Source organism: Meleagris gallopavo, chromosome 3 (genome assembly GCF_000146605.3).
Source record: "Meleagris gallopavo isolate NT-WF06-2002-E0010 breed Aviagen turkey brand Nicholas breeding stock chromosome 3, Turkey_5.1, whole genome shotgun sequence".
Classification (NCBI taxonomy): Eukaryota; Metazoa; Chordata; class Aves; order Galliformes; family Phasianidae; genus Meleagris; species Meleagris gallopavo.
In genome coordinates this window covers 77,955,900-77,969,360 of record NC_015013.2, presented here as the reverse complement: position 1 = coordinate 77,969,360, position 13,461 = coordinate 77,955,900, and the positions used below count along the sequence as shown (strand labels likewise).

The following is a 13,461-nucleotide window of genomic DNA, read 5'->3' as shown; positions in this document are numbered from 1 at the left end:
GACAATGGCTGAGCGCCTCCATTTGTTAAAACAGGTTCACTTGAAGGCATCTAGATTAACTAGATTCATTTTTGTAATTAAAATATAAATCCTCATTCCAACTGATGCTCATAAGTATTTTCCTATTAAATTCAGGGGATTCAAATATATTCTGAGCAGGTGAATTTAACAGAAAATAATCTCAAAATCAGTAAATCGCATAAACTCTTCAAATTAAAGAGAACATGTACTTTAAAAGAAAATGTAGGAAATGCTTATTCTTTACTCCAGAATTGGACATATTCAGTTTTGTCTCCTGTCATTTCCTTGACTTCCATATAACCAATTCTACAACTGCTCAGTTTAGTTTACCCAAACTCTGCCTTTTTTGCTCTGTTTCAATGTCAACGTAATCAGTTTAAGAAAGAGAACACCTTTGTGAAGCATTCTAGCCCCTGGTCTTTCACATTCAAAGTTACTTGATGCATCACAAAAATGACTACAGCAGCTCACTCTCAGGAAATACATCCACAATCAGCACAATTTACCTGCATCACCTCTGCCACCAAGAACTCAGCATTCACCCTAAGGTTACTGGAGGAGAGAGGCTACACTGGTCGCTCTTGAGAAAAGCCAGTTTATCCACCAGGAAAAAACACCGCAGTCAAACCACACAGACCGTACTCTAAGCATATGTCTCCTTCTCAAACAGTGCCTGTTGTTCAGAAAATAAATATGAAAGAACACAAATTCTTCTGCAGTCCACAGGAAAAACACTTCTTGTCTGCTCTCAGTCTTTGACAAACGAATTAGTTGAGAAGTGGATAATGATATGTAGTTCTTTTGTTTTCTTTCTTTGATACTTGGCTTTCAGTCACCATATCATTCTTGTTTTTCCTCTTTTAAGTATCTTCTGAATATATTAAGTCAAAATATTACAGCTTTTACATTTGCATGCAGTAGAAATATGACACTGAACTCCAAACAGTTAGAAATTAAATACTAAGCAGACTTCTAATTTTTAAGTATATAATGAATGTTTAATGAATAATTTATTGAATATAACTTTAGCAACCATATTTTCTCATCATATAAATTCTGCAATATTTCCCCTCACTGACTTTAAATTCCCCAAGCATATTTTTCTAATAAAATGAATAGTTAAATCATAGCATCATGTAGCATATTCTAGTCAGTGGAAGAATAATGATAGCTATAACCACTGTCCTCTGATTTCTCAGATTCTCGTTATAAATGGTAAGAAATAACCTAAAGGCAATAAATTGAAACAGAGAGAGAAAGAGAAAGAGAGAAGGGAGAGAAGGTGGGAGAGAGGAGAGGAGAGGAGAGGAGAGGAGAGAGAAAGAAGGGAAAAAAACAAGGAAGAAAAAGCAAAAAAGAAAAAAAAGAGAGAAACCCTTAGCATACTATTTTTCTGTAGATCTTTTCCTATATTAATTTTAGCTATTTTTTATGGTTTTCTTAAAATAATACTGATCCATTTGCAGGTTTAACTAACTCAGAGCACCTAACTGACTCCATCAAAAACTTAAAGCAAATCATCCACCTGATACGCAACACAAAAACCAGCACATTTTCAAATGGAAATGTTATTCTTTAATGGGAACATATTATTATTTCTCTACTCATGTCGTCACATAATCAAAATTCAAAACATACTTTAAAAGCTGCAAATGACACCCAGCTGAACTCCAGGGCAGAATATTTAGGAGACTGTCAAGGGCTCAGACTAAGAATATTTTATGTGTTGAATCAGTTTGAGTCCTTATAGTGAAGGAGCACCTAGATTGTTAATAAAGTTTTGGCATTTGGAGCAACATTAGGAGCACAGATTACATACTGGTATGAGTGTTGCTCCCTACTTCGGGTCTCACACAGTCTCAGGCAAATGGAGAAATGTACAGTTTGTGATTAACCCCACTGGCTTACCAGGTTTAGAACGCATAAAATTAAACCTTCATCCAGGCTGAAATTATAAAACACATGTAAGGTGAGATGAATGTCTGGAATCTAAATTCTCACCTTAAATGTCAACAGCGATCACCTACTGAAATGAACTACTAAGACACATCGCAGATTCTCATCTCTCCTCCACACAAGCGCTGGATGCCTTTCAAGAAACAGCCTTTGATCAAACACAAGGTGCTCTTTTGTCATACAAGTTACTGAGCTCACTAACAAATTAGCAGCATGGCACTGAATGGCCTGTGATAAATAGCTGGACCTATTAGATGCTGTAATGGTAATTACTCATTGTAAGTTCCATGAAACCACAAAAATGGTTCAGAAAAAAAAAACAGCAGACATGTCACACAAGTACTAAAGCACAGCTCTTCTGCTCAATAAAAGCACTGACAGTTGACCAAGTTAAACTCTAGACAGCAACATATTATTCTTATTGCAATAGTAACTAAAAGCAGAAGTCAAGGATTAAGCCTCTCCTGGGTACATCTCAGCCTCTAATATGGAAGTGCAGCTACTATTTTATGCTAATGTTTTCATCATAGATAGTTTGTAAGTGCATGATCTGATAGGCCTGTACAGTTCAGCAATCTCTGTCTTTTTTTTTTTTTTTTTTTTTTAAGAAGGAAGGTAATAGCCAAAGCATTTGTTGGATTATGCTACATAATATCAAATTTAAACCTCTAATAGGTGGGCCAGATCTGAGGCGCTGAAAAAGACCCACAGTGCACTCCTAAGCCATGACAGCAGGCTAAGCTAGCCACTGATGAGTCGGCCAGCATGAGGAAGTATAGGGCTAGCACAGGCCTGAAAACGTCTGTTGTAGTTTCCATAGAAATAAATAGTAGGCATTATTTTCTGAGCAACCTACATATATAACCTCAATCATAAAATAAAGAGACATGATGAGTAAAGATCTAAAGATAAATATGTAGCTGAAGCCTGGAAAGCAGAGGAAAATAAAAATTCATAAATTTGTCTTCTACAGTTTAGATGAATTCCCTTGTGTCGTTGATTATTATCCTATATATGAAATATATATGATGTATATATATATCTATTTCATAATATATATCTACCTATTTCATAATTATTTACAATCCATCTTGACAAATATGATTAGAAAATATTTGCAAACTGCAGTACTAACTGTTCTCATACAAAGATAAATCTTTAATAACATCCATTATTGCAGCAGCAGAATTATCAAAAGGACATTAAAGACATAATGTCCAACTAGAAGAATCTAAAGCAAAAGAAATAATCTTAAGACTGTACATAGCAGCAAAATGATGACTGATGAAATACAATAAGAAGCAAAAAGATATAAAAATCTATTTCACAGAAACCAGTATCTGAAGTTCTGCTTTGGTAGCTTGCTGATCCCATTCCTATAATCCAGGTAACAATGAGTAGAAAAGACAGTTTCTATAGGATCTTTCCATAAATTGGTTTGGGATGGAGGTGACCTTAAAAAACATCCAGTTTCAACCACTCACCATGGGCAGGGCTGCCACCTACCAGCTCAGGCTGCCCAGGACTCACCCAGCCTATTCTTGAGTGCCTCCAGGGATGGGGCATGCACAGCTTCTCTGGGCAGCTTGTGCCAGTGCCTCACCACACTGAGTAAAAAATTTTCCCCTAATATCTAACCTAAATCTCCCTTCTTTTAGTTTGAAATCATTTGTCCTTGTCCTATCACTATGAGATCATGCAAAAAGTCAGTCTCCCTCCTGTTCATAAGCTCCCTTTAAGTGCTGGAAGCCAAAATAAGGTCTCTTCAGAGCTTTCTCTTCTCCAGACTGAACACGCCCAACTCTCTCAGCCTTTCTTCATAAGAGCTCACAAGAGCAGAGCAAAAGGGGACGATCTCCTTCATCCCCTTGCTGCCGCCCCTCTGCTGATGCAGTCCATACAGCCTTCCAGACTTTCTGTGGCTTGTTATTGCTAAAGAAACCACGTAACAATAATTACAAACTCATAGAATGGCTTGAGATAGAAAGGACCTCAATGATCTTAAGTTCCAGATCCACAGTAATGCTGTTTAGTGCATTTAGAATCTAGAAGCCTGGACTAAGAGTTAACTCAAGAAGCAATATTTAAACAAGTCAAAGTAACTCAGGATAATGAGCTTAGGTCAATTTTTAAAGTATTATCTGAACAATATTTAACATATAATTCTTCCTCATCGGTGTAAGAAAGAGCTCAGTTTAACCATGAATCTGTGATCATCTGTTCCATAAGGAATTCAATATTTACTCATAACTTTGGCTGAAGAAGATGCTGTTTGACAGAGTATTACACTATTTTTCTCCAATATGTGAAGTATTTAACACAGAGCTCTCACTCAAATCTCTTCAGTTATTTGGTTTAACTGCTGAAAACACAGAAGCATATTTCAGCTTGTCAGGAAGGATCTACCATCACTTGTGCAGTCTGAAAACCAAAGTATTTTAGAGAAATTGGGCAAGTAGGGTGAAAAAGCTCAAGAAGACCTGGTTTTACATACTTGCAGAGTAACACTATGCACTAATTTTAACAAAACAGGTAGACCCTCTGTTTACTTATATTCCCTTTAGATGTTAAAACTTTGTGGTGTGAACAAATAATAAAAACAATAATAATAAATAAATAAATAAATAAATAAATAAATAAATAAATAAAACGCTGGGAAAAGAACAAGAAAGACAAACACAATCACAAGACCAAGTACCCCACAACTCAGAATTGGCAGCTAACCAGCACTTCCAGCCCCAGCTCCTCAGTCTCACCAGTCCTGCAGCCCTGCACACCACCACCTCCCCTCTCACCCAGCAGCTCCTGAGGACAGCTTCTTCCTCCATCTCCTCTCTCACAGAACTCTTGTTCCTATTTAGTGGTTTCCTCCCAAAATTAGCTTTGGTCCACCTTATGAACAATCTGTTTTTCCTTCCCAGGCTCAGCAGGATGCAGAAAGTATGTCAAGGATACAAAATATATATAGACTTTCTTTTGGACTCCTGCACTGCCTCGGTCCAGAGGGCTTACAGGAAAATCTAAGAGTTTTTGACATCCTGGGAGAAAACTAGTTCGTAGCTCCTTAGGCAAGGTTCCTATATATTGAGAACCTTCAACAACTTCAGCCTGGACACAGATAACAGTGACTGAACACTAACAGTTCTCTCCTAAGACTATGTGAATTGATTTTTTCCAAAGATTAATAATACAGCCAATTGTGTGCCAATTTTCGAAGAGACAAAACGCACTCTCCCAAAATGGAGATGATACACCACTGCAAATTGATGTTTTAACCATTTTAACATTGAAAAAATATGACATTTTCCTTCAGACTCACTCTTCAAAATGGTTGAATTACTTTTTCTGAAATTCAGATCAAAGGCCTGTAGTAAAAATCCTGCAAAGAGAACTGCAACACCAACTCTCCCTGAGATAAGAATTGCAGATGAAACAGCCACGGAATATGAAATCTGAGGCAGTCTTAATGTAATGCTGTGCTACAAACTGTTTGACGGTTCCTTTTACAGACAGTCCAGGTGACCTTTAACCGTTAATTAGTAATTAAGTTATTTAATTACATGTGACTTTCACAGTACTTCTTCCAGCACACTATTACTGCTGTCAGTAAAAAGAACCATCCAACTTCGGGCTCACTCAGCTCTGTACAGTCTTCAGTGATATCTGCACAGAGGAGCTGAAGGTCACTGCCTCCACAGGGCGATGGGATTTCACACTCGCGTGACACAAATGCAAATGGCTTCAGGAGGGAGTGCTCTTTGCCTACGGCCTCTGTCCGGATATTTAAAAAGAATGAGACTGCTGACTAAACACACTGTACTCTCATTGAATTTCCTAAGTGCACTGGGACTTCAGTGCATCTGAAAATTGCAGCTTTTATCTTCCACTACAGAACCTCGTGTCCAGTCACCTGATCTCCTGCAAAGCCAGTACCAGGAAAGTGGTAATGGAAATGCTGGCAAATCAGAATGGGAATGTTTTACACCCACTTCTCAGTCACTCTGTACAGCTAAAAAGCAAGTGGGGCAACAGGAAATCAGGCTCAGAGAACGCTCAATGGAAATAATGTCCAGATGTTCTGAAAGTAATGCCTCTGTTTATTTTCATGGAAATTACAGGAGATACAAAGCGCACAATAACATTACTTAATAGCATAAATTCTCAGCTACAAAACACTGTTTTTCAACACAATCACCACCATTAGCTGTGCATTTTCACTAGCAATGAACAAGAGCCTGCATGCTGCACACATAACGTCCTTACATTTGGAGCAGCGCTCAGACATCTATGAAGATTTCAGCTCCTGACTAGCCTCAGCTTTTGTAAAGTATAATGGTGATGGATCTCAGTCAACTGATAATCAGTGCCTGAAAACAAGGAGCTTTCAGCCTTGTATTTTCTAGACTGAAGAGACAACAGGAGCCTGATAAATCGATTATTAGTCTGAAGTTAAATTCCAACTCTGTTGTCCCTGATCAGTTCAAATGTTCCAAGAACAAATTCTGTTTCTTCACTCATCATTAGAGTAGCTGTGTTTTAAAAAGTTGTTTTTGGTTGTAATACTCTTGAAACGTGTACTGAAATTACAGGACAAAAATAGAACAGTACAATTCTTAAAGAAGCTCAGCTTTTAGAAACTCTCCCTATCACCAGATTTTCAAAAGTGAGCTTTAAAAAATGTTTAAAGCCAAACTATAATGTAAGGTAAACTATATATATTCCGATCCCAGATATGAGTACTGACTGGGAGAAGAACTCACTGAGAGCATCCTGGTGGATGAAGTAGACGTAAGCCTGCAATGCGTGCTTGCAGTCAGGAACGTCAACAGTATCCTGGGTTGCAACAAAAGAGGGGTGGCCAGCAGGGAGAGGGAGATGATCAGCCTCCTCAGTTTTGCCCTTGTGAAGCCCCATCTGCAGTACTCTGTCCATACCTGTGGCCCCAGCATAGGAGGGTTGCAGAGCTGTTGGAGCGGGTCCAGAAGAGGGCTACAAAAATGATCACGAGACTGGAGCACCTCTTCTATGGAGATAGGTTGAGAGAGTTGGGTTTGTTTAGCTTGAGAAAAGAAGGCACTGGGGAGACCTCATTGCAGCCCTCCAGTACTTGAGGGGAGCTTACAAGCAGAAGGGACAGCGACTTTTTACACGGTCTGATAGTGATAGGACACGGGGAATGGCTTTAAACTAAAAGAGGGGAGAGGAAGGTTAGATGTTAAGGGCAGTTTTTTACTTAGGGAGCAGTAAGGCACTGGCACAGGCTGACAGAGAAGCTGTGGATGCGCCATCCCTGGAGGTGTCGAAGGCCTGGATGAGACCCTGGGCAGCCTGAGCTGGTGGGCAGGAGGTTGGAACCAGATGATCTTTAGGGTCACCTCCAATCTAAGCTATTCTGTGATCCATGACTCTATAATACACAGAAGAAATATTAAAGTCCTTACAAACTGTGAAATCCCATGAAGATGCAGTCACTTCTCAGATAAGGTATCGTGTAATATATGGTCATCCCAGACAGGTTATCACAAGCCAAGCCTTTCCTTTTTACGTATATGGCCTATCAAAGGCCTATCAATATTTGTAGCAGAAAATAGGGAGATTTGTGGTGAAAACTTTCATTAGATCCTTGTTGAAATTATGTAACTAATGTCCATTTATTTCCATTTTCTAAGTAAACAGATTATATAACTGTGGGCCTAAAAGATGATCATAATCTAAATGATCAGAAAGGCTGCAAATAAAACACTGAAACTACTTCTTAAGGAATGTTTTTCCACAATATCATTATCTGAGCGCTCTTCCTTAGCAATTCCTACCTCTGGTCTTGTCTGAACTTCATTTGTGACACAAGTATTTTTAATGTAATGATTCAGTCAGTTAATCTATCTTTACAAATCTTAAAGGAATATCCTACTGTGGAGAATACTTAGAGAATACTCCTGCATGAACAGTCTACTAAATTCAGTTTCCTATTGAAATAGATGAGACATAAATGCAAGCATTTCTAAAGTAGAAGCTGATACATTTTGTTGGAAATGTTTCCAGAAATAAATTATAAATGATAATTTTTTCATGCTTTCACATTTCAAAGCCACACAGAGAACCTTTATAATGAAAAACAAGGATGATTTATAGCCAAGAAAGAATAATACTGAGCTAAACATTATTTCTGACTTTCGTTTTCTCTGTGCAACAGTCTTCAACATTTCCATGACAGACAGGGTTAGTTCAGTGGGTAAAGGTATAAAATACTAGCGCATATGAAGTTTGAATCTCTGAAGAGATGTAGGTACTTTGTATTCCATGGCAGAATACGTTTCTCAATGCAGCTTTACCATAGGACCTCTTAGCACTGATTTGATACACTGCAATGAGCCAAATCTCTTCAATTAGTTTAACTTTTTCACTTTTTCTTAATTAACAAAAAAGTTGTTACATCAAGGTTTTTCCATCCTGCCCGTAAAAGCAGGATTTCAATATGAAATGAGTGTGAAAGAAACACATTACTGATCCTTTGAAATTAATGGAAGACTTCAAAACCTTTAAAATGCATTTGTGGGGCTTAAAATATGTTTATGTATACTACTTTTGGAACAAGTGAGTTGGAATATGCATAGATAGGGCAATACTCAGATCCTCAATCAGTATTCAGCATCCTAACCAGGTGGCCTGAATTCCAAAGCAGCAGGCACCGGTGGGCAGTGAGGACACACAGCTTTTTGGACCCTGTTCAGTAGCTCAAGACTCGGACTGAGGTACAGGGACACATTTCTGTAGGGCCCTGACAGGACTCTGCCCCATGCTACCTGGCTCACCCCTCACACCTGAGTTGGGCCCAGCTCTGGTGTTATACAGCTGCCCCTGAGCAGCTGTAAGTGAAATTATTGCCAGACTCACTGTCAGGGACAGAGCAAAGTGCTGCTTTACCAAGATGCCCGCAGGCAGACAGCTTGGACACAGCCCATCCGCCTGCAGCCTCCTCTTCCTTTCCTCTGCTTCTTCCCTTATGATTTACTCTATCCTTAATAAAAGGAAAAAATCCTTACATTTTTTAATAAAGTGTAAAAAAAAAAAATCACGCTGTATTACTGTTAGAATACTCCCAACTAATTATTTTGTAAAATTAAATAAATACAATTATTTGACAATGGTCCTTTATGTTTCTGACATCTAATTGGGGCAACAGCAAAATTACTTGCAAAATCAATTTTAAAATTTCATAGGAAAGTACTAGCTGAATTTAAAATGATGCTGAATCAAATCCAGGAAGTAAATCTGTGACAGAAAGGTTTGAGCACTTTGTTTTACTACAAGAATCATGATTTCATCCACCTATTAAGAAAATCATGACTTGAAAAAAGCATGTTGCATGTCTGCTGTTGTTGTTCCTTTTTGCCAGAAGCCCTCTATGAAAAACTACAAATGCCACAACATACAGCTAAATGTTCAGAGAACTCAGAAGAGAAATTCCTTGGTGAGATTGTATACTGCCATGGCACTGTAAAGAACTAAATGTCATACACAGTATCCAGTGGTCTTCAGTTCAGCTCACCTCTGCCAAAGCACTATCAATTAAAAGCTTCTATTGCTGATGGAAGACTCAGACCACAAGACCTGGGTTTTTGACTTTGTTTAACATAAGTACAAGTGAGAGAACCCAGCTGGACAAGATAAGAGCTACCTCCACAGGAGGCTTAGCATTTCTTAAGAACAACCTGATCCCAGGCATATATGCACAGTAATTTCTTTCATTACTACTTACAGCAAAAGGTCAGCGAATATTAACGAAGTTTATTCAGCATATATTCCAGCTGTCAAGATGTGAAAGGATAGCTGGGAATTATTTTTAAACTAAAACACAACTGAATTCAGTTTTCTACTGAATTTTGAAAAAAAAAAAAACAAAGAAAGCCACATAAGAAAGTTGTAATGCTTTTAATGATAGTTCGATACTGTTAGCCCAGATGATTCAGTGGCTTATAGTTTTAATTGGAAAAAAAAAAAAAATCCTTTAGAATAAGAAAGTTGAACATTTCCAGGGCAAAATATATGTTAGTCATGATAAAAAGTACTGACTTAAACTGAAAATGATTTCCAATGATAGAAATTTCCCTAAAATTTTAAAATATTAAAAATTATGCTGTGCTATTAATAATCAGCCTAATCTTCTGGAAGTACAAGTAACTACTAGTAACGCACGAAGATACTTTAACAACAGCTCCTAGTTACTTCATTACATCATATCAGGAAAGAATTAACCTGGTGCCTGAACAGCACTTTTGCTACAGCTGTTCTCCCAGAGAAGTCCCAGGGTAAAAGAAAACATGAATAAAGAATTAGTTTTAATAGTTTGTGTACACTTGGGTATAGAAGGCTCCATTTGTAATTTAGTCAAGGTTTTAATCAATAAAACTGAGTATTACAGTTTTTGTTGGAATCAAAGTGCTATAAAATGATTCATGTTCATTTACTTGCACGAAAATCTGTCTTCTCTGACTCCTACATAAAAATATTTTTCTTCCAAATTTCAAAAAATCCTTATCTGTCCTTAGATTCTAATATGTTATAATTAGTTTCACACTATTTTTTAGCATGCAATACTATATATAATAAAACATTCAATATCATTTTTTAATCAAGAAACTTCAAATTGTTAATATTTACCATCATTTTGTTTAATTAGTGTTACCCTGCATAAGTTTCACATGTTGCTTAAGAAAAAAGTGCTGAGTGTACCTGCTTGAAAGCTTCTGAGAGCAGTGGGGAAGGAGTGACATAAGGATGGGAATATGCAGTCAGGAATTGGGAAAAGGCTGAGTCTTTCTGTGAAGGGCATTATTGACTTCTGCCAGGGTTAAGTAACTGCAAATTTGAAATGTTACACAGTAAATCCCTACAGATGCCACAGAAGATCACACCACTTCCCTTTATCTCCTATGTAACATACAAGCACCTATGTAGGAGGTTTGGAAAAATACAACAAAGAATCTCATTACTATTAGAAATATCCACGGTCTTAAACTTTTGTATTTTAAAATATTGAGATACTTGTCTTTCGATGTAAGTACTTTAAAAGCAGTAACAGCTTTATTGCTCAAGAACACATATGGGGAGAAGTGTAATATTTCTTATCCTTGCAGCTGAAATAGAGCCCTGTGTTCAGAGAAGAAGGCTGGAAGAAAATATAAAAATAGAATTCTGAATTTCTAGTCAAACTCTTTACATATTTAAAAATGTCTTTTCCTTACAGAAGATGTAGAGGTCTTCATGAAAGAGGACTTCTTCACAAATGCAAAACACATTCTCTTACACTGTAATATTAAGAAAAATAATACGAAGAAATGCAGCAATAGCCTAAAATCTGAGTTTTAATACAACATGTCAAATTTTGCAGTACTTTATTTTTCATATGACCACTCCAAATGTAATATTTTGAAAGCTCAAATATCTCCATACTGAAACTGAGTGGAATTGCAAAGTCTCTTCTTTTGTGTTTACACAAAAGAACAAGCATTGCAGCTCAGCCCTGAAATTTTGCCTTCTAGTATAATTCCCATGTGTTCCATGGAAGTTAGACTTTCAGGAACTCTCTAACCTGAATGAAGCAGATTTTAGAAACAATGACCTCTTTCTGATCTAATTTTGCTCAGTGTAACTTCAAAGCTGTTGGAGATGCAAGCAACTGGCACAAGTCAGATTGAAACCAGGTCCTCTACCTCTTAGACTTTAGACGTGAGAGCTCTGTGACACTTTCCCACTTGTTTGGCACCTCTGCTTACGTAAGCCATACACTGTTCTTGCAGCAGTACACAGAAAGCATGCTCTACTGCACTTTTTACTTTGTGACAAGAGCATATTGCTACCAAACAGACTTCATTCTCTGTCAAAAACTGAACTCATTTAGACTGAATTTAGTTTTGCAATAAACAAGAAGGTCATGCAATCTGTTCCAGAAGTAAGGACATTTTAAATGTCTGTAATGAAAATATGCTTATAAAAATTTATACTTTGTAAAAACGCACAACACATCAAGTTATATATATATGCTTTCAGTGCACTAAGAAGCATCCCACAGACCAGATTACGTTTTTGAAAATTAAGGAAAAAGTTTCCTTAGGGAAGACAGCTAGTGAAATGAGATCAGACCCAAATACTTCAACTCTCAGGCATTCACATTACTGGATGCTCTCCCCAGAGCTCTTTACCCAGCAGTTGATCTCTGTGAACTTGTAAAATGAAATGGCTATCTTCGTTTCTTATGTCTCAATCATATGTATCAATCATTTTCCTTTTAGAGATGATAAGCTTAAAAAGGAAAAAACTGTATCCCTCTTACAGATTTATAACTATAATTCTCTCCTACATTTCAGCATAATTCGCAATTCTCAAACTGCTTTCTCAAAACCAGTGTCAGGACCTTGTAAAAGCTCAGATATAGCTCACTGAACAGCTGCTCTTGCTGCTCAGGCTCAAACTGCTCCTCAAAGCTGAACAGTTGTTAATATTTATTCGAAGTTCTGTGAAAAGATATGCACTCCATAAAGAAAGAAATGCAGAACAAATTATTCTCTCCCTTTAAAGAACGCTTAATGAGCTGTACATCAGAGATCTTATTCTGACACTGCCATCCTTTGCGACACCAAGGCCAAGAGTTTTGTGGTTGGCACTTTCTCTCTGGCCAAAGAGAGTGTGTGTGGCTGGGAAGGACACTGGGAAATTCTCAGGGCTGAGAAGGTCAGTAGGGCAGAAACAGAGAGATCTTAGAGGGAAGAAGCCCACTTTTACAGCAGTAGGTATTTAAAATAATTAAATGCCATCGTATCAGTTAAGGAAGTAATATATTGTAATACAAGGGAGACTAATGTGTTTTTTGGTGTTTTTTTGTTTGTTTGTTTGTTTGTGATATTCAGGAAGAAATCACTTGCTTATATGGACTGTGTGTGCAGGCTGCTTAACATGGTAACAAAAACAACGAAAACAAGGAGGTAGAACTTTGCAGGCCTACCTACAGCAATTACAAAATCTTCCTCCTAGCAGACCTCTCCTTCCCACACCTAGCAGAAGCCACAACTTCCCAAATCCATTCACACAAACACTTTTCCGATGCTTCTGCATCAGAATGAGGAGTGGGAGAGACACATGGATGGGGCTGAGGTTGCTGTCTGATGCCGTGAGCAAGGCTGAAGCTGGGCCTGGCCCTTGGTACAGCTATGACTGCTGGGCCAGCTGCTGCTCAGTGCGTGGCCACTTGCCTTCAGCAAGGCCAGAAATAGGCTGCAAGCAGGCAAAGTCAGAAGCAGCCAGTCCTTTTCCCCAACTCATGCAATTGCTCTTTTCCACTGTAAAAACAGGACTGCTCTCCACACCGATTATAGTCACAGGCCACCAATAGACCATGCTGATAGAGCTGTGCTCTTCATAACATGAAAACTGCATTTGGTAATTCATTCAAGATCAGCAAACAAACGTGGCATTTTTCCCTTTTTT

General features: G+C 37.9%; 1 protein-coding gene across 1 annotated transcript in view; it reads right to left on the bottom strand.

The window, feature by feature from the left end:
• The window catches only part of LOC100550949 (regulating synaptic membrane exocytosis protein 2-like), a 112,457-nt gene extending 99,086 nt beyond the window's left edge, over nt 1-13,371 (bottom strand). The window contains exon 1 of the mRNA XM_031552971.1: nt 13,227-13,371. Coding sequence (XP_031408831.1) covers nt 13,227-13,371 — 145 coding nt within the window. The remainder of the gene's footprint in view (nt 1-13,226) is intronic.
• Nucleotides 13,372-13,461: the final 90 nt, after the last annotated feature.